We start from the raw sequence: 19,280 nt of genomic DNA on the forward strand, positions 1-19,280 counted from the left end.
TAAAATAGGGCACAATCATGTCCAAACAACCTGGTTTCGTGGGTCACTTCATCTGAGAGCCATTTAGCGATATATTGCAGTTGGCTGGCTACATAATAAACCTCATAAACCTCATAATTAGGCAGTTTTATCCCCCCCCTTTTTCATAAAAGTTCTGCAGCTTCCATAGTGCCACCCTATTCCAGGTACCATGCCACAGAAAATCCCTACACATGCTGTTCAATTTAGTGAAAAACTTCTTGGGTATCAGGTATGGAATATTCCCAAAATAATGCAGAAGCCTAGGTAGGACCACCATCTTAAGCATTGCCCCTCGTCCCATCATTGCTAGGGACAACTTCACCCAGAATTTCATACACTTCTCGATTTTCTCAATGGCTACCTCGGTATTGTGCCTGTGCTCCTCTTCCACCGTATGGTAAACATCTATCCCAAGATACCGGAAAGTACTAACCACCCATGGTATTTGTAACACCGGTAATCCACAGGGATTCCCTTATAACTGCCTAGCGGGAAAATACTAGATTTTTGGGGATTTACCGCTATACCAGACAGCCCTGCATATCTCTCCATCACCTCCAGAATATACTGGAGATTTTCCTCCGAGTGCCTCAAGTACAGCAGCAAGTCGTCTGCATATAAGGAGATCAAGTGTCATTCCCGTCCCACTTCAATACTTATAGTGTTGTATTGTTGTCTAAGGTATATTGCTAGGGGCTCCAGGGCCGGTATATAGAGCATTGGGGACCATTGGCACCTCAGTCTGGTGCCTCTACTCTGTTGCCATCTTTCAGATATCACTGATCCTGTTCTGACCCTGGCCAGCAGTTCACTATATAGCATCTTCGCCCACCTTATGTATCCAGGCCACATTCCATAGCCCGCCAGGGCCGCCAGCAGCCATGGCCACTTGACCGAATCAAAAGCCTTTACTGCGTCCAAGGACACAATTGCCATTTCGCCCTCGCTCCCCCATTCAACAAGCCGTTGAAGTCGTCTATGATTATGAGTTATATTTCTATTCGGGACATAGCCCATCTGGTCGGGGTGTATTAGTTTGCCAATAACTCTCCGCAGTCTGTTTGCCAAGACAGCCGTCAATATCTTGCTGTCTTGGTTCAACATCGACAAAGGTCTGTAGGAGCCACAACTATGCCCATGCTTGTTGGCTTTGGGTAGCGGTATTATGATCGCTTCTCTAAGTGACTCTGGTAGCCGTCCCACCTCAAACGCTTCATTTAACATTTCTAACATTGGGGGGATCACTTCCACCATTTATACTTTATAAAATTCACTTGGGAACCCGTCCGCCCCCGGAGTCTTACTAGTAGGCAGCTGCCTCACCACTTCTTCTAACTCCTCCAAAGTAATCAGTGCATCCATCTCCTCTCTTTCCTCAGCACTTATCGTAGGCAACCCTATGTCCTCCAGTGTTTTTGTTAGCTCCCCATAGCTACTTCCCTCCTCATCCCCATATAGTAACCTGTAATAATCTTCAAACTCCTGATTAACTCCCTCTTGGGTGTCTGCCACACTTCCATCTTCTCTCGTTATCGTTCTAATCGTGGGTCTGGGAGTTTCGCTCTTGTATAACCATGCCAAAAGCCTTCCTTTTTTATCCCCTCACGCGTGCTGTCTCTCTTTATATTTTTTATAATTGAGGTTGCACAGTCTTTCCCATTGCTCCACACATTTCTGCTGGAGTTTAAGTATCCGCTCCATGTCTCTCTCCATGTCCCCTCCTCCCCTCAATGCCTTTTCCAGTTCCCTTTCTGTTTCTTGTAGGTCAGCCAAGATCCCACCTTGCAGGCCTTTTGATTTTGCTATGGCTACGCCTCGCATCACCACCTTGAAGGCTTCCCATAATGTGCTCGCCGAGTCCACGCTACCCATATTCATCTCAAAGTAGTTTATAATCTCCTCCCTTATATCTTCCCTGAAAAAGGGATCCCTAAGGGCCTCTGCCCAGAGGCGCCATGTCCGAATCCTTGCTCTCGGGGGGCAATCTTGCCATCGGAGAACCAGGGGTGAGTGGTCCGAGAGGACCCTTACTTTATATTCTGCCTGAGTAATCTCTGTTGTTACCTCCGACGTAGCAAAGACATAGTCCAGCCTCGTATGCAACTGCTGTGGGGCGGAATAGTGCGAGTACTGCCTTTCTTGGGGGTGTCTCATTCTCCACACATCTGCCAGTCGTCTAGTAGTGTCTGCAACGCTTTAGCCACAGGGGCGGGTCTATCAATCTTTCTGTCTGATCTACCCACCCTGGGGTTTAATACACAGTTAAAATCCTCGCCCCAAATCACCATGCTCCCCATACACATGCTAAGGTTAGTACACAGAGTTCTGAAATATGCTGCCGTATTCCGATTGGGGGCGTATGTATTTACAATACTTATCTCCCTATTCTCCACCAATCCCCTCAGTATGAACATCCTCCCATCCGTTTCCACCATTTCTCGCAACAGTTGAAACGGGACATGCAGCGCCACCCAGATGAGCTCTCCTCTAGCATAAGCAGAATATGTCGAGCCCACCACAACCCCTTTCCATTTCTTCACAACCATCTCCATCTTTTCCCTTGTCAGGTGAGTCTCCTGCAACAGTGCAATGTCTATCTTTTGTCTGCGCAGGTACAACATGACCTTGTTCCTCTTTAGATAACTATTAAGTCCCCTGACATTCCACGTAATTATTTTAAGGTCCCCCATGGCCCATTAGAGTTCCCCTTCCCTTCCCATCGGTGCAGTCCAGATCCCACTTCCGTCTCAATCTATATAGGCTTGTTCCCCAATTCAAACTTCCCCTAACTACAAACACCCCAAACACCACTTCCCCTCTCCCTCCCTCCCGCCTCCCTTCCCCTCCCCAACTTTACCTTCCCCAACTGTTGCCCAGCTCCATCCCTGGATCTCAGGCACCCCCGCATCTAGCTCTTTCTGGCAATAGCCTGTACTCCAAGCACAGCAGGGTGAGGTCGCCCTAATGGCTATCCTGCTACTTCTACTGCTGCTCGGGGGTAAGGTGTCCGTGTCCTGCCGCTACTATTTGCTTAAATTCAATCACGCATCGCTATACAGTTTACTCATGTGTTATTCCAGTCCTTCAAGTTTCAACAAAATCTAGGATACCGTATCCTAGCTTCAACACTACCCATCCGTTCCCGTCTAACAGTGTCTTTACCAAGTCTCTACTGGGATACCCTGCTATGTGTTACTTCAATGTACATGTAACATCCTAATCACTTATCGTGCTCTTCTTGGGTCCGTTTTGCATCTTGTTCCAGACAGCCCTGTAGGTCCAGCCATGTCGCGGCTTCCTCCAGGGTGTAAAAAAGAACATTCTGCTTTTATGCAGTACTTTCAATCTTGCAGGGTACAGAAGCATATATTTGGTGCCAGCCGTGCGCAGCCTCCTCTTTACCGCCACGTAGCAATACCGCTGCCTCTGGACCAGCATAGTATAATCAGGATACGCTGTTATAGTAGCCGAGGCTCTTGCGATCGTTCCTCATTTTTGAAAGTACTCCAAAATCTTCTCACGGTCTTTATAGTTCAATATCTTGGCTATTATTGCGCAGAGAGGGGCTCCAGGCTTCGGTTTTCTCATTAGGGCTCTAAGCGCATGCTCCACTGTGAAGACCTGCGAGAGTTTGTCGGCCCCTATTTCCTGCAGGATCATGTTCTCAACATAATCCGTAGGGTCCTGGCCTTCTTCTCCCTCAGGCAGGCCAGCAACACGGATGTTATTCCGTCTGGCCCTTCCTTCGGCTTCCTCCGCACGATTCTCCAGGTTAGCCACTTGCTGCTTTAGTATGTGGACCTCCTTTGCGTTACTAGTGCTGGTGTCCGTGTTAGTTTTGACTGCACTCTCCAGACTGCTTGTCCTATCTGCCAGCGCCCTGACGTCTTGTCTCAGCAGGTTGACTTCTATCCCCACTGCGTCTATTTTTGCCTCCAGGGAGGTTCGCAGGTCCGCCATTGCTGATCCCCATGTGTCTCTTAGCTCCGTTATAGCCGTTAGTATCTGTTGGTTTTCGGTCCCTGGGGAGCTCTCCGTGGGTGCATTTGTACCACTGTGCGACGACGCCACTGGGGACTGCTGTGTCTTGGCAAACGCTTCCATCGTGGGTTGTTTTCTTTTGCCCTTGATTACTCTCCCTGCCATCTTGCAATCTTGGTCAGGTATCCGAGGTTGCTTTGTTCCTGGAGTGGCAATTCTGTTTCACTGTCCCGCCGTGTCGCTTGTGAGGTACTCCAGCTCTGGGCTGTTATCCTTGAAGTACCCCGTATGGATTCACATGCGCTGCGCTATATCTTTGGGTGGGTTGTGTCCTCCCACGTTTCCGTTTGCCCTTACTGCTTCTTGTAGATTGCTATTGGTCCCGGTTGGACCACCTGTCTCTTGGACTCCTTATACTCTACGCACCACTGTCTATGTTCGCTGAGGCCGCCCCCGCACCATCCTCCATCCAGCTCTGCCCTGTGCCTTGTGCTCTACAGTATTCGCGCTCAGTGCACGGTCCCCACACTTGTCTGCTTTCCATTCTCAATGGATCCGGTGAGTTGTTCCATGGCTGAGCCGCCAACACCGATTCTAGCTGGCTTGTTCACCGTGCACCCGTGGGCCAGTCGCAGGTTCTGTTGTGTGATCGCCCCTTTCGCGGCCCACCTTCACAATGCAAGTTGCACAGTCAATGGGATTAGGCTCCTACAGGTCTCTTAGCAGCCCTCAATAATCCATACCTTTCCCAGGGGGCTAAAGTGAGTCCAGGAACGTTATAGTGTGGTTTTGGCCTCATAGCCAAGGAACTTCACTTCACGTGATTCCAGGGGTTCTTGGCTGCACCCCCCCCCGCGTGTTACCTCTGATCACTGGGGGTTCTCAGCTGCTGGGCCGCGGGCAGTTAGCAACACTGTTCTCGGTTATAGCGTTTTAATATGGGCTGCCATTTAGTGTGCTTTCACGTGCATCTCGTGTGCATTAGCTTTGTGTTCCTGGCACCATCCAGGCTGCCTGCATGCTATGTACGGCTGCTTTCCACTCAATATTCTGTTGATATATGCCGTACCCCTGCCCACGTGACTTGTTGGGTATGCCGGCAGATGCTGCGAGCCTCCTGCTAAATGCGCAACCCGCCATTCCCCAACAACGTTCAACACTTGTATGTTGTTAGGAGTTCACGAAACTAAGCCCTGCATTGAGCCCCCGGGCTAATCCATTACCGCTCTGAGCGTGGATTGACCTGCGCTTGATACTTTAATGTCTTTGCAAGTCCAGGCTTCGTCTCCGTTCCAGGCCCGATGTACAATGTGGCAGCTCACCCGCGTCAACCTAAGGGCTGCGGCCAAATTGTATCTATTCCAGACCCAGTCACTCCCCTGCATGCGTCGCTCTCCCAGCGCAGGCCGCTCCGAGTCAATGCGGGTGCTCAATCCGCAGCCCCCGAAATCAGCCTCTCGTATGGGCTATGCGTTCCTTGGCCTCCGATCCGGGCGTACAGTGTGATCTGTGCCCGCAATGCACACGGCCGAAGCAGTCCTCTGTTCCGGGCACTCCTGCCTTACGCTTGCTGATGGTTTCGTGGGGTATCCTTCATTCTGTCTCTTCTTGTTGTTTCTTTTGTTTATCTAGTGGCGGCCATCTTCCCAGCCGCCTCGGCCAAACCTCCGGCCCTTCTTCAGCATCTAGCTCCGTAGGCACAACACAGATCCGCTCGACACTATATCCTCACGTGCCTCAGAGCTTCATACACTCAATCCTTCAGTTATAGGACATTTTCATAAGTATTTGCGCAATTTCTTGCAGGATGATGTGCAGATCGCAGGAGCTCCAAGGAAAGCACGTCCTCCGACATGGCTCTTTAGCCACGCCCTCCACACCTGGCATTTCAACTCCTGCATCATCTCAGTGGTGATCTTGTCCTGGAAGGTAGTAAAATCCCATACAGGAACTGTGCAAGGACATAATCCCTCTGAGGCCAGCTTGCTCTGCCCGCCATTAGCCTATCTGATATAAATTTTAAACTATAAATCACTTTTTTAAATTGTAAAATCTTTTTACAGTAAAGCCAATCCTGTTTTAGGATTTGAAGAAAATGTTGTAATATTTTGCTTTTTTCTGCTTATTTCATAGTTATTTTTCATTTGATTTAGTTTCATTTATTGTGTTATTTCTAATGGCCTATTATTACTATATTATTACTACATGTCACTCACAAGGACTGAGTTTTGTGACGCTTTTTAAAGTAGCTTTGCTTGATATGGGCGATAGGCGAAGGGTCTTTTGATTGTTTTGATGCCCAAATGCCTATTATTACTTAATGTCACCATGGCCTAGTTGTCAGTGCTTGTTGAAATAGCTTTGCTTGATAGGGCAAATTGGAGATCAGTCTGTAGATTAGCATTAAGCCTTTGTCAATGTTTGACTTATTTTAATGGTGTACTGTTTATTGCCTCCCTGATGTACATGAAATTTATTTAGAGCTGAATGAAAAGTACAAATGTGGGCTCTTTCTTTTTACTTTGTGTAGGTGGGCATTCCAAAAAGTATTACATTCTTCAGTCCATCAGGCGTCAAGATTTGCCTTGGCCATATCCAGGCATTGACCGGTGACCATATCAATCTTATTAAGGTACGATATGCTTATGTTGCTAGTTGCAATATACATGAGGCTATTTTCCATGTACATTTGCATGGTGTTTTCTTGTCACATACTTAGGCTATTGAGCAAATATGATTTAGTCCGATCTTTTGCATGGAGAATGAAGCAACACTGTTTTCCCATTTCTGTTCCTTTTTGGCTTGTGACGTTCTTTAGAACCACCTAGCATAAGCCCAAACGAATGCTTTGGAGTGGAGTGCAGAGGAAGGGAAAGGTGGTATTTGTGACTATGCAACTGTGGTGGTTTGGCCACATGTTCCATTCACACTCATGCCATTGCTTTCCACCTTCTTTGTGTAAATGGGAACTTATTATCTGAATGGACCTCTGCAGCGACACTTTCATGAGGTGACAGGTCAAGTCATGCAAGTGGTGTTTTTGAGATACTTTACTCAAATTAACTCTACTTTACTATAATTAACCTGCATTACCGATTAAAAACCTCAGCAATACTGCTTGCGTGGTGTGCCAGTCATATCATGGGCCATAGGAGAGTCCAGAGCTGTTGCACTCCCCATCCGGCCAGATTGAACAAAAGGGACGCACAGCATCGCAACTCTTTTTTTGGCCAAACAAGTTGCCTCACCAAGCTCATGGCAACAGCCAAAAAGGTTGTATTTGCAAATGCTTGTCTTGGAAGTAAATTGATATTCTCAATGTTTGTCTGCTGCAAAGTGTTGTGTGACAGAGTTACTTTTCTGAGTTCCAAATGGGGAGGAAGTGATCCTGGGGACCAGGCAAGACCACTTTCCATGTGATGTTGACCCTGAGGTGATGGTGGAACACCTGTACCTCTACCCTCTTCCTAGACTCTGGGCAACAGTCGACAAATGCCCCCCAAAAGGAATCACTCAGGCACTCTTGGTCATGGGATCTCTGGCACATGCATTCCTCCGCTGTGATCACGGAGCTCAAACCTTTACAACTTCAAACTAATAGGCATGTGTCATTGCCCGCAGAGCCGACTGTAAACCAGTGTGTGTGCCAAACATGAGACATATTCTTCAGCTCTTAGATTCTTCAGCTCTTGCACAAGCAAACAACTGTGCAGAAATTGGAGGGAAACACAGGCTATCAAGGGGACAATTTTGGAGTCAGGGGACAGTCAAGACAGGGCCACATGTCTTCAAGACGGCGGCCCAGGTATTTTTGCACTTGGCCTGAGGAGATGCAAAATGATCACTTCCATTGAGTAAATAGTTAGTTCTGTGAGAAGTCAGGAATGAAACTCTGACACAAGTGATCCATGTTTTTGACCATAAACATTTATTAAACAGAAATGGGTTTGGAAAAGGCCTCTCTGTCCTTGCTCTAAGAGGATTTACTCTACCTAAAACAAAATGATTGAGTCTGTCCTTTGTCAGGTTGTCCAAAGTAAATTGTCCTGTGTTCAAAGTGCTATTCTGACCCTCACATTCTAAAAATCAACTACAAGGTGAAAAGGGGAAATGTCTTTGGCCTCAGAAGGTGCATACATGGTCCAGAAGTAAACTGCTTCGCTCCAAAACAAGGGTTCCAGGTCATACAGGTGTCTTTAAGTTAACAAACTTAGATTACAAAGTAGCTTGGCTGACAGTGTGGTTCTTGACAAACTACCTGGTGTACTCCTCTGCCAGGTTTCTCCTTGTTCTGTTTCAATTAAACTCTTGACAAACTACCTGGTGTACTCTCCTGCTACCTTTCTCCTTGATATGTTTCAATTACAGTATTTATGGTTCACTTGAATATTCTTGTCAGGATTATTCCTCATACAACATATTCATATGAATTGTTCAGCTGGGTCTCACCCAGTATACTGTCCTGCCGGGGTCGTTTCAAATGTACAAACACTGGTTCTCTTCTATACAACACTTGTGACTTGAAATGCCTGGGCTAGCCTCCTGCCAGGGTTTTTTGTTACTGGCAAACACTTTCGCTTGTTTGTTATTGGCACACACTTTCTCTTGTACACAAAACCTATGACTTGTGTAGGTTAACTCCCCAGCGATCAGACTAAGAAAATACAACCCACTAGGGGAAAAAGGCTCGATGCACCCTTTTTCGAGAAAAACAAGAGCTTTTATTTTGTATACAAAAGAAAAAGGCGACAAGGTATTATGAATCCACTTCCATAGAGCGCTCTCGTCCTCCGTAAAAGACTCGGGTTATAAACACAAAAATTGTTACATTTGACACATTCGATATACAGTGTTGATCCCCCACCCGCATTGGCTAATGCCTATGTACATGCTAATGATTACATATAGCCCATTTTCCAATTGGTTCCGATGTCTTCTCGTCCATCGTCATCACACGTGGGTAACGTCCTTGACCAGCTTGAAATACTGCAAAGTAATTGGCTTCATTCAACTGGCACCACACTACCTTTAATCATAACCATGTGATGTACACCTGGTTATCAACATGAACTCAACAGTCGACTTCAAGGTCAGTCTGGTCATTATAAACAAAGCAGCCCTTTTCTCATCCCAGGCACGTTGGTGCCCCCATCATGCCCTACCCACTGTATGGACATCATTCTTGGCTCTCCCTAGCACTAATCATAGATCATGTTGTTCTCCGCTTTCCCCTTTATCAGTTCTCCTCCCCTAGAGTAAACCTAGTGTTGCACTAATCAGTCCAGTTCTCAAAGGATTAAGGACCCATTTTCCTTCACATCTGGTAGTTCAAATAGAAAGGTCATCACTATGTGGGACGCTAGTGTCTTAAATCTTAGTTCATGTTTTGGCAGCCCAGGTCGTCTGCCTCACTTCCCAAGACTATGACCTTAGTGCTTCGCTGAAGCCCCTTGCCTAATCAGCTGCACACTTTCCTTCCTAATTGTTCAAAGGCCGAGCCGATGTGGGTGTGCGTGCATGTTTCTCGCCGCACCTGAGAATCGAAATGTAATGGTCAGACAAAGGATGACGCCTCGTGGTTCTGTGTTTTCAACATGGCCTGCGAGGATTCAGACCTACTCTCAAATGCAACATCACATATATATATATTTAATGCCATCATGCACAAATGTCTCATACAGACGGCCACAGCATACCTGTCTGAGAAAATAATCTGAGCAGTCTCAACCAGGCCTACAAGGGCTCACTACGCTAATCAGCACTACACCCCCAGGGTTAAGCGTGCCAAGGTGGGTGGTGCAAGCTTCCCTTTCATTTCCTACAAACAATGGAATGCTCTGCCACCCTCCCTCAGGAATGAACCCTCTCACTATGCCTTCCACAAAGCCCTGAAAACTTGGTTTTCATCTAAGTCATACACACTTCTCAACTGCACTCTGCCAACGCGATAATTCCATTGCATTATTAACTCATGTACTGTCAACTAGCAGTCCTGGTACGCCTGTAACCGTATGAACCTCGGACTGCTCTATGCACACGCTTTCTATGTCTGTTTTCATTTCTGCAACTAAGTACGTTTGTCTATAACAGCGCCACAATACCCAAGGACTTTCTTGAGTGCTTTATAAATGTAAAAAATGAAATTAACAAATAAATAAATGTATCCTAGGTGATTCTTATAGCAAAGCTACTGATAAGTTCCAGCTTGTGTGATTTGTCACTCCCACCAGTTAGTCCCACCTGTGAAACACCCCTCACCCCCTAGACCGTCCTGCACCCATTCTCAATATTTTAATATGTTTTCCACAATCTAAATCATCTGGGAGGGGTGACAATCTGCACATGCATCCCGACATCCCCCCATCCTGTAGTTAATCCTTTTTTTAACTAACTTCTCCCTTCCCCTCTCTAATTGCTTCATCCTTAGGCACCCATGCCCTGCACACCTGGCTCAAAAATTACCTCCATCCTGTGCTAATTTCTCTGGGGTACGTGTAAGGCATATACAGTCCACATCACCCGCTAAGTGTACCCAGTGCTCTGTGTCATTCTCCGGATCGGGTGGGGGCGATGTTAATGTCCCTGGGGGGTCGATAGGTCTCTCGATTTAGTATTTAGTATTGATTTATAAAGCGCTTTGAAAAATTTGAAAAACCAGTTTGCTTTCAGAAAGGCTCTTAAAACACATTTGTTCTAACACTGTTGCAGTGTGCACACTGTTACTCTCTCTTCTCCAGCGCCAAGATGTCTTTGGTGAACGTGCACTCAATAAGTAAGCCTAACATAACATAACTTTGTAGAGGAGTGGTCACGTGTGACGAACAACACGTTTTCAAAGGTCTCCAAACAGTGAAATCTGCAATTAAAGTGAAACATACAAATACTGAGCTACAGATAAAGTGAAAATGGATCATAAGCAAGAGGCTAATTATTGAAATACTGAACTGAATGTAAACCCTTACTACTAAACAGAATTAAAACTTTTGGAACCCAGAAGGAGGGAGAAAACTTTAAATCTAAGAAAACCAATGTATGTTAAAGAGTTAAAGGACTATTACAAGCAAACTATATTATATGTGGAAGTGAAAAAAGAAATATAACTTGAAACAAACAACAGTATGCTGAAATCCTAACAGTGGAATTTTCAACCTATATGCAAGCTGCAAAATTGTCTGAACAAATATTGAAAACAATATTACCTGAACTGGTAAAACAAAGATCTTTTGTGGTTCTTTTTAAACTGTGTTAGTTGAAACCTGCGAAAAGGAAGCCTGGGTTTTAACCAGGAACATTTCATTTCAAGGTTGTTTGAACTGTCTGACTTGTAATTTAGGGGACGGAAACCCAGAGACCTGAATAAGACTATTGCATCCTACATGTATGAAAGGGAACTTTGAGACTTCTTTTTGTGGAACTGTTTTATACTTGGGGAAGGGAGCTGAAAGGAAGACGTAAGCTGGACGAAAGCTCAGAACTTTATGTTAAACACTGATTTTATTTGGTTGCTGACATCCCTACACATTGTATTGATTAAGTGTGAGGGCAAGCATAGGTTTGGATGCCGACAGATTCCTAAATTGAACTCTTTGACTCAGACTTTCCCTATTTAGATAGGGACATCCAACCTTAACATAGGGCAAGTTTTTCCATCCTGACATTTAAGTTAATAAAGTCACTTGTTTTGAATCTGTTGTCTGTGTCCTTATTCATGATTCCTTCACATTGCATAACAGAATCTAACATGCCACTGTAATATGATAAGGGTTTATGACCCATTTTACTGTCTGCCCGTCAGAATTCTAAAAAAAGGTTAAACTCTTTAGTGTAATCAGGTATTGCCAAGACAGGAGCAGCAGAAGTGACATCTTTTAATTCCCAAAAATTCAGTAGCCATCTCATCAGTCGAAATAATAGTAATTTTTGTTTGTTGTGCCTCCTTGAGGGCATGGAGCAATGGTTTGGTATATCACATGTAATAAAAAATCCACACCCTGCAATATTTACACTGCAAGGGTTAAATTCAAGACCCTTTGCATTGTACACAAGGGGGCCAAAATACCTTAAACTCTCCCTCCGTAAATACCTTCCCACTCGAGCTCTGCGCTCCTCCGCCTCCCTCAGGGTCAGTCGCATCTCCAACCAACGAGTTGGGTTAGATCTCTTTCCTCGACTGGGACCTCCCTCTGGAACAACCTCCCTGCCACTCTGACACTTGAGAAGAACCATCTCTGCTTCCGAAAGCACCTGAAGACCTCCCTCTTTGCTTCTGCCTTCGCTCTTCCTCTCCCCTGCTGATCTGTCTGCTTCGGCTCCGTGCACCTGGTTCCCCTCTAATTATGGGTCCAGGTCCCTGCCCACCCAGCCACACACCTGCACTGCCTCCTGGAAACCCTTGCACTTGGGGCTATATCTGTAACTCTACAGTCCCCTTACTTGCACTTATCAGACACCCCTTGTCTGCACTTTAAACCTTGCACTTGTCACTTTGCTGGCTGCACTACCAGTTGTGGTTATGTTTATCCCTTGCGCGGCACTTTCCAACTCTACCCTCTCCCTTGCACGTTCCCCCTCTGCTCTCCCCCTTGCACTTGCATGTTCTCAATGTCACTGGGCCTAGTAAGATCATTGTTTTGTCCTCCCTTGTCCCCCTCCCTTGCCTCGCCGCGCTCTGAAACACGTGTGTATGAGCGCAATACAAATAAAATATATCATATAAACCAAGAAATGTCTGCATGTCCTTAACTCTCACTGGTTGTCGGGTGGCACACTCTGTTGCAGCACGCTCTAGGGTTACTCTTTTACCATTCACTGAAATCAGCTGTTCCAAATAAAACACCTTTTGTTGACAGTACTGCAATTTTGCTCTGTCCACTTTATACCCCTTGTCAGCCAACAATCGTAACAGTGCAATAAAGTCCTCCCTGCAGCATTGATGCTCTGTAATGCTACATACCAACAAGTCATCTCACAGTACCCTTGAGGAAGCCTAGTATGTTGAACTTGGCTCCCGGCAAACCTAAACATTGTAAGATACAGTGAATCAGGGTGCAAGGGTACTGAGAAAAAAGCATTCTTCAAGTCCACCACAGTAAAATGGGTGGCCTCAACAGTTGTATTGCATAATATGGTAGCAGGATTTGGAACCACTGGAAATTCTGCCTGTACAATGTCATTTAGGGGCATAAATCCTGAATCATTCTTGAACTAGGCCCCTCCGCTTTCTTCACCAGATAAATAGCTGTCTTACAGGGCAAATTAGTTGGTACTATTATACCATGATGCAAAAGGGCCATGATGGTGTCATAGAGTCCCTACTCTCCTGTCTTTGATAAAGGATATTGTTTCACTTGAGGTAGCACGTCACCAGGTTTCAAGGTAACACGTAGTGGCGTAGCCCTTCGTAAAAGCCCCACATTATGCGGATTACTCGTCCATAACTCATCAGGTACTTGAGACAAATCTTTAAAAGCAAAAGATGGAGCATTTCCTACCAGTAACATGGGACAAGTGACATGTCGGTACTGTATCATAATCTCACAGGGAACGTTGACCTCCAATATTATGTCCCCTTCATTTTCTCTATTCTCAAATAAGTCCTCATCTGAAAAAAAATGTCATTGTAATGGTTGAGTCAATACACAAAACGGTACGTCACTCCGCTTTATTTGAATCGACTGCTATCAACACAAGCCTATCTTCTGCCACTAGAACTCCCTGTATATCGAGTTCAATGATGGTTCCTGCAACTAACTCTTGGTGCTGGGTGGGCCTGAACAAAAACTGGGAGGGTACCCGCCAGTATGTGTTTGCTACCTGCGGTATTGCGCTAAGTAATATGGTAATGCCATATAAGAACATATTTGCGGCCACTGGTATTCCTCTTGCAGCAGATTTGATACCCAGTGCATGTAAGGTCAACATTACCCTCACGGCCCACATGCCAGGTATCGAACAGACCACACCTCTTTCCATAAACCAGATGATCATGTTGCGATTACTCAAAATGTCCCTCCCCAGCAGGTTGATCGGAGATACAGTAGAGTACAACAAGGCGGCCCACACCTCTCTGCCCCCTATTTTGATAGGTCATTTCTTTGTGAAAGGAACCAATTGAACTGTCCCAGAGAAGCCCTGTGTTTCCATGACCTTGCCTGATAAAGGGAATCCTCCCTCACTAGTATACGATTTGGTCACACCTGCATCTATCATGAAAATGAATGGTTTATATCCTATCTCCATGTCCACCAAGGGTTTCTCTTCTGGGTGGGCAGTGGCCAATAGGACCAGACACGCTAACTCTCGTATGGCTGGTGATATGAGACCGGACCTCCATAAGGGTACATCTGTTTAGGACACACATATGCTTGGCTATTCCTACATTCCGTCGAAAAATGACCCATTCACCCAAACGTCCAACATTGATCTGCTGCTCCTCCTCATGGTCCCATCCCTCCAAACCTTCCTCGGGCACCTGGAAACCCCTGTCTTCCCTGATAAAAGAAAATCCCCCTGGAAACCTTCCTTGATACTGAGACTGATACCCACCTGCCCAATCAGTTTCTTCTCCCCACGTAGGTACAGGTGCTGCACGCTTGTCAGCCTGAATTGCCCTGAAATTAGCCGACCCTTCTGTCTGCACTGTCGCTACAGCTCCTTCCAATGCAACCTTTGCTAACTTCTTTTGAACCAGTTTGGCTTCATCTGCTTGCGCTCGCTGCAGTTTCCTTCTCCTTTTCTTTCAGCCGTTTACAATCAATCACCACTATCTGGTCGAGCACCTTCTGTACCTCTTTTGGGAGGCTTTTTTTACCACAAAATTGAAAAATGTATCGTTCCATCCCATGAATATCCTGTCTCTACCCGCCACATCTCTTGTACATGCAATATATATTGGGCAGGGTCCTCATCCTCATCATCGCGCATCGTTCTTTGCATGACTGGAGATCAGGCGTATCGGGGTACGCCTGCTGTTGCACCACTCAAACATGAGGCCTAACATCGTTAAAATGTGCCCCATTAGGGCTGTCTTCACCCTACTTCAGCCCGGGTACCTTTCAGGTTTGAATCTCAACTGTGGTTTGTTTGAGGCCTTGATATCGTGGAGAAAAGGCCAGTCCTTCCTGGCTGCCAGGACTCCCAGGTTAAGAACAGGGTGGACTGGACACCAGTAAGGCCAGACCCAAGGGAAAAAACCTTCCAAGGGAGTAAAATAAACCTTGTGGAACTAGATGGAATGTCCCATTCAAAGTTCCGGATAAAGCAGTAAGGAGTTGAACAAGGTCTCTGTGTGATCGGAGCACCAGCAGCAGAACTGGGATCCAAGTTCAGGACAAGCAGCAAGGAGTTAAACAAGATCTCTGTGTGAATGGAGCTGCAGCGGCAAAGTAAGTGGCAGGAGAGGGAAAGAGAGCTGCTTAGGAGAAGCTTCGGTAGCGAGCAAAGCAGAGTGGAAGCCAGAAGGGGAGAGGGATACAAAGTTGCACTGTCGAGTGGAAAAGAGCATAGAGCGAATCTAGCTTACTAGCAAAAAAGTTACAACTCAGCGAGCCGCGTTGTGAATCTGTATTTGTTTGTAGAAGCTTCTCCCAACAGTGCGCATGATGTTACACGCTGCGCAGCAGCCATATTGTGGCAGCAATGACTGTGCCCTGTAATGGTTGGCAATGGATGCAGCCATTGAAGGGTTGGCAGTTACAGTGCATCGCTGAATGGTTGGCATGCAACAAACTGTCTTCCATCAATCCCACACTGACCAGTGTCGGTGTCAGGATGTAACAGTACCCTGCTTTAGCCCATACGTCTTCAGCCTGATCTCCCAGGATCGACACAAACACATTTTTCAAATCCCTTACAGCCAAGGTAGTACCGGCGGTGCACTTCTCAAATGCATATATCCACTTACCCTCCCCAGCTTTAAGGGACAAGAGTGCCTTTATAAGGTTATTGATATCCATATGTGCCCATGGTATATACTGCACTCTCCCCAGTCCCTAATGTAATAATGAAAACTGTGCTCCCAACATTCACTGATCTCTTAGCTGCTCCCATCTGTCCAAACCTATTTCGTAGCCTAGGTCTCACCAAGATTTCTACTCGTGGAGAAATCAAGGGTGGCTGCCCTTCACCTTCCAACTCATTTACTTTAGCTCACTCACTCCTCTTCTCCTTCATGTGTATAATCATTCTCTTCCTCTGGCTTTGCTGCACCATAATCCATACTTTCTTCTCTCCTCCTGTCTTCCTTTTCTGCCACTATATGCACATGCACATTCTTAATAGCTATGCTATGTATCTGAAATAGAATATCTCCTGCCCTCCATTCATCCACCCCTACAAAAGTCCGCTGTCTGTTCCTCGTTCCTATTTTAATCACTCCATTTCACCCTCCATCTTCCTCAATGCATCTACCAACTCTTTTTGTGGTTTCGTATCATTTCCTTCGATCCCTTACCCCTCACTGTGGTTGACTCTGTGGGGTTAGGAAGATTTTGATATTGTGCCGGCGTGGGTGGCGGGGGAGTTGTGACGGGCAAAGGGTCATAGATAGGATGTGTGTCTCCCGACCCAGCACGTGTGGGGTAAGACCCTAAATGGGGACACTGGTCTGTTTCAACAGGGGCCGCAGGGGCATTCGAGACAACAGCCACAGTAGTAGTTATACTACACGGAGTAATCACTTCACAAATCGCCTTCAAAGGATCTGTAGTCCCATCATCCAAATATTCTACCATCTTCCATAATTTGAACACTTCCTTTCTATTTTTTAGTTTTCTTTCTTTATATTTAGCTGTCAAAAATATATACACATGACTCAATATCGGGGGGCGATCCCTGGGCTCATGCAGTGAAGACGCGTTCTGCTTGAACTCACACTGAGATCCTTATATATGATCCTGTATGCAGTGTTTTTAGAGTGAAATGGACGCTACTGCAGATGCCTGCTAGAAGGGCAAAGCTGAAATAACATTTGTGTCTTTTGCTGGGTGGAAATTGGTGCCCGTTCACCCCCAGGAGACGCGACATCAGGCACTGATCGTGGGCTCCAAAATGGCAGCTGAATCACCCCAGCGACACTGAATAGACCGCTATCCCTGTTCGCACCTGCTGAGCAAGTGACGCTGGTGACCTGAGGTGTGCGGATGAACTGCGAGACTGCCAGTTACCCACAAGTATATTGGAGCCGGTGATCGCCTACCTTGATGTGACGCCTACACAGAGCTTGGCAGTAGTGATCGCCGGAGACTGAAAGCTGGAGAAACTATGCCTTACCGCAGCCAGAGGAAGCAGGAGAGCAGCTATATCATGGTAAGAATGCTGCGGCCAGATCTTGTATGGGCAGGACTGAATGCAGAGGGCTCCCACCACACATGCAGAAGTGAGCACCACAGACTGCAAGGGATGCACGCTGGGAGTGGCGCCTTCCTTATAGGTGCTGGCCCACATAATTGAACATACTGATTCTACAAGGGTTGCCACTGTGGACTACAGTGTTCAGAATCACGTTAATGGGGAGACCACAGAGCCACTGCAACACAGCTTTGTCACTCTCAATGGCTGATTGACAGATACACAGCCTTTAGGTGCACTAACTGAAAACAGACTCCATCTAACTATATTATTGCACTCTGTAAATGGGGCACAATAGCCTTACTCATTTATTTATAAGCTGGAGGCGCTTTGGGAGATATTTTGAGCGGTGCTGGTATGCATAGGATTACTGATGGTGCTGATCCTTATCAACACACCCTCTGATCCCGTTTGGGGGCCAACCGTGAAGTCACACCTGTAAAACTGACTTTGGAACCTCAATTTATGTGCTAGGGCCTACAAGGTGGACAGAGGCACATATACTGGATTTCTGTATGCGAATCAGGCCCTGGATTGCCTGTGGACGGGGGATGGTATATGCACCATACATTAATTAAATTGTCAGCACCATTCACCTCGGCACCTTTTGATAAACCACACCACTTGGAGTGACACAAGCCTTCAACAACACATGACCCTAGATATGTCTCCCTCCAAGAATAAGCATAAGGGCTCAATCATGGAATCCTTTGTTAGCCTGGGAAACCACAAATTTCAGATCCAAGCACAGATGCAACGCAAGCTGTGGGGCAAACGTTGCAACCTTACCCTCAAGAAGACAACGTGCTTGCTGCCATAGCTGCTCTATGATCATCTCTGGAGAATAAGATAGAGAAGGTGAAGGTGGATGTTAGGAAAGATTTCATAATTGTATGTAATTTTTCCTCCATTTGTACACCCCCAAACTTGTTGCTGCTGTTTAGACACCATTGACTGATTTTGCCAGAGAAGCACAGCCTTCAGCTGCACTCCTCTGGGCTTTCACTCACTTTTTATGGGGAAACGGACATGCCCTTAAGACAGTCAGTACTGGGAGACTTTTTTTTCCTTAGTCCTTTTCCAATGTTGCAACTCTTGTGCAACATGTAACAAGTGTGCAATGCATCTTACCATACAGCACACTTGGGTCTGTAGTCATTTTCCAAAGGCCCTAGATTCTCTCGTTGGACTTTTTATGAACTGTGCAGATATATCGTGGACAGGACTGGAGGCAGCTATCTTTTCGCATTATTTTTAACCCTTTCCTGCCATGTTAACCGCGTTTGGCATGAATAAGTGGCCTGGCTCCAAAATGGCCACGCCACGAGGTTCTTTGTCCTGTCCTTTGGCCATCTTGCCCCTTCACGTTCCCCAGGTCGAGTCGATGTGGGTCAGTCCTTATTTGGTCATGCACCTTCCCGCAAAACCCAATGCTTTCACAGGCTTCTGCATGCCTTGTGTGTGTGCCTTCAGGATGTGGGCTGGAACGTCTGAGTCCAATACACATCCTGGGTGCCAGAGAGTCTGGAGTGCCATGAATGACTGGGACCACCGTGGTACGTGATTGGTCCACGTATGGAGTGTGTGTTTGTGAACAGATCTCCCATTGGGTCCTTTCTGTTTTGGCACGAAGGGAACTTTGGCTAAGAGGAGGCCAAAAACACCCCTACCATTTCGATCTCCTGAGTTCTCACTGAACAAAGGATAGGATCCAAGTATCCTGCAACTACGAAGCCGAGTCGAGGAACCGCTGGTGACCCGCTGGAAGGTTTGGCACCCTGAGCCCGCTGACGTCCCGTGGGACCCCTCTGCATCTGGTCATCCTAGAAGGTCTGCGAAGACGTTCGACCCATTGGAATAGTGGGACCAACTATTCTCGGCACCTTCATCAAAACCTGCAAGTAAGCTTTCTCGGAAGTGTCCCTGGGCCA

At 46.4% G+C, this 19,280-nt stretch overlaps 1 protein-coding gene across 12 annotated transcripts in view; it reads left to right on the forward strand.

The window, feature by feature from the left end:
- The window catches only part of UROS (uroporphyrinogen III synthase), a 1,119,872-nt gene that overhangs the window by 1,023,651 nt on the left and 76,941 nt on the right, over positions 1-19,280 (forward strand). For 11 of the 12 annotated variants that reach the window (XM_069611496.1, XM_069611501.1, XM_069611504.1 and 8 more), the window contains one exon: positions 6,533-6,634. The exons of the other annotated variant lie outside the window; for it this stretch is intronic. In XM_069611496.1, coding sequence (XP_069467597.1) covers positions 6,533-6,634 — 102 coding nt within the window. The remainder of the gene's footprint in view (positions 1-6,532; positions 6,635-19,280) is intronic. 12 annotated transcript variants of the gene reach the window in all.

Source organism: Ambystoma mexicanum, chromosome 8 (assembly GCF_040938575.1).
Source record: "Ambystoma mexicanum isolate Mex_15411 chromosome 8, UKY_AmexF1_1, whole genome shotgun sequence".
Classification (NCBI taxonomy): domain Eukaryota; kingdom Metazoa; phylum Chordata; class Amphibia; order Caudata; family Ambystomatidae; genus Ambystoma; species Ambystoma mexicanum.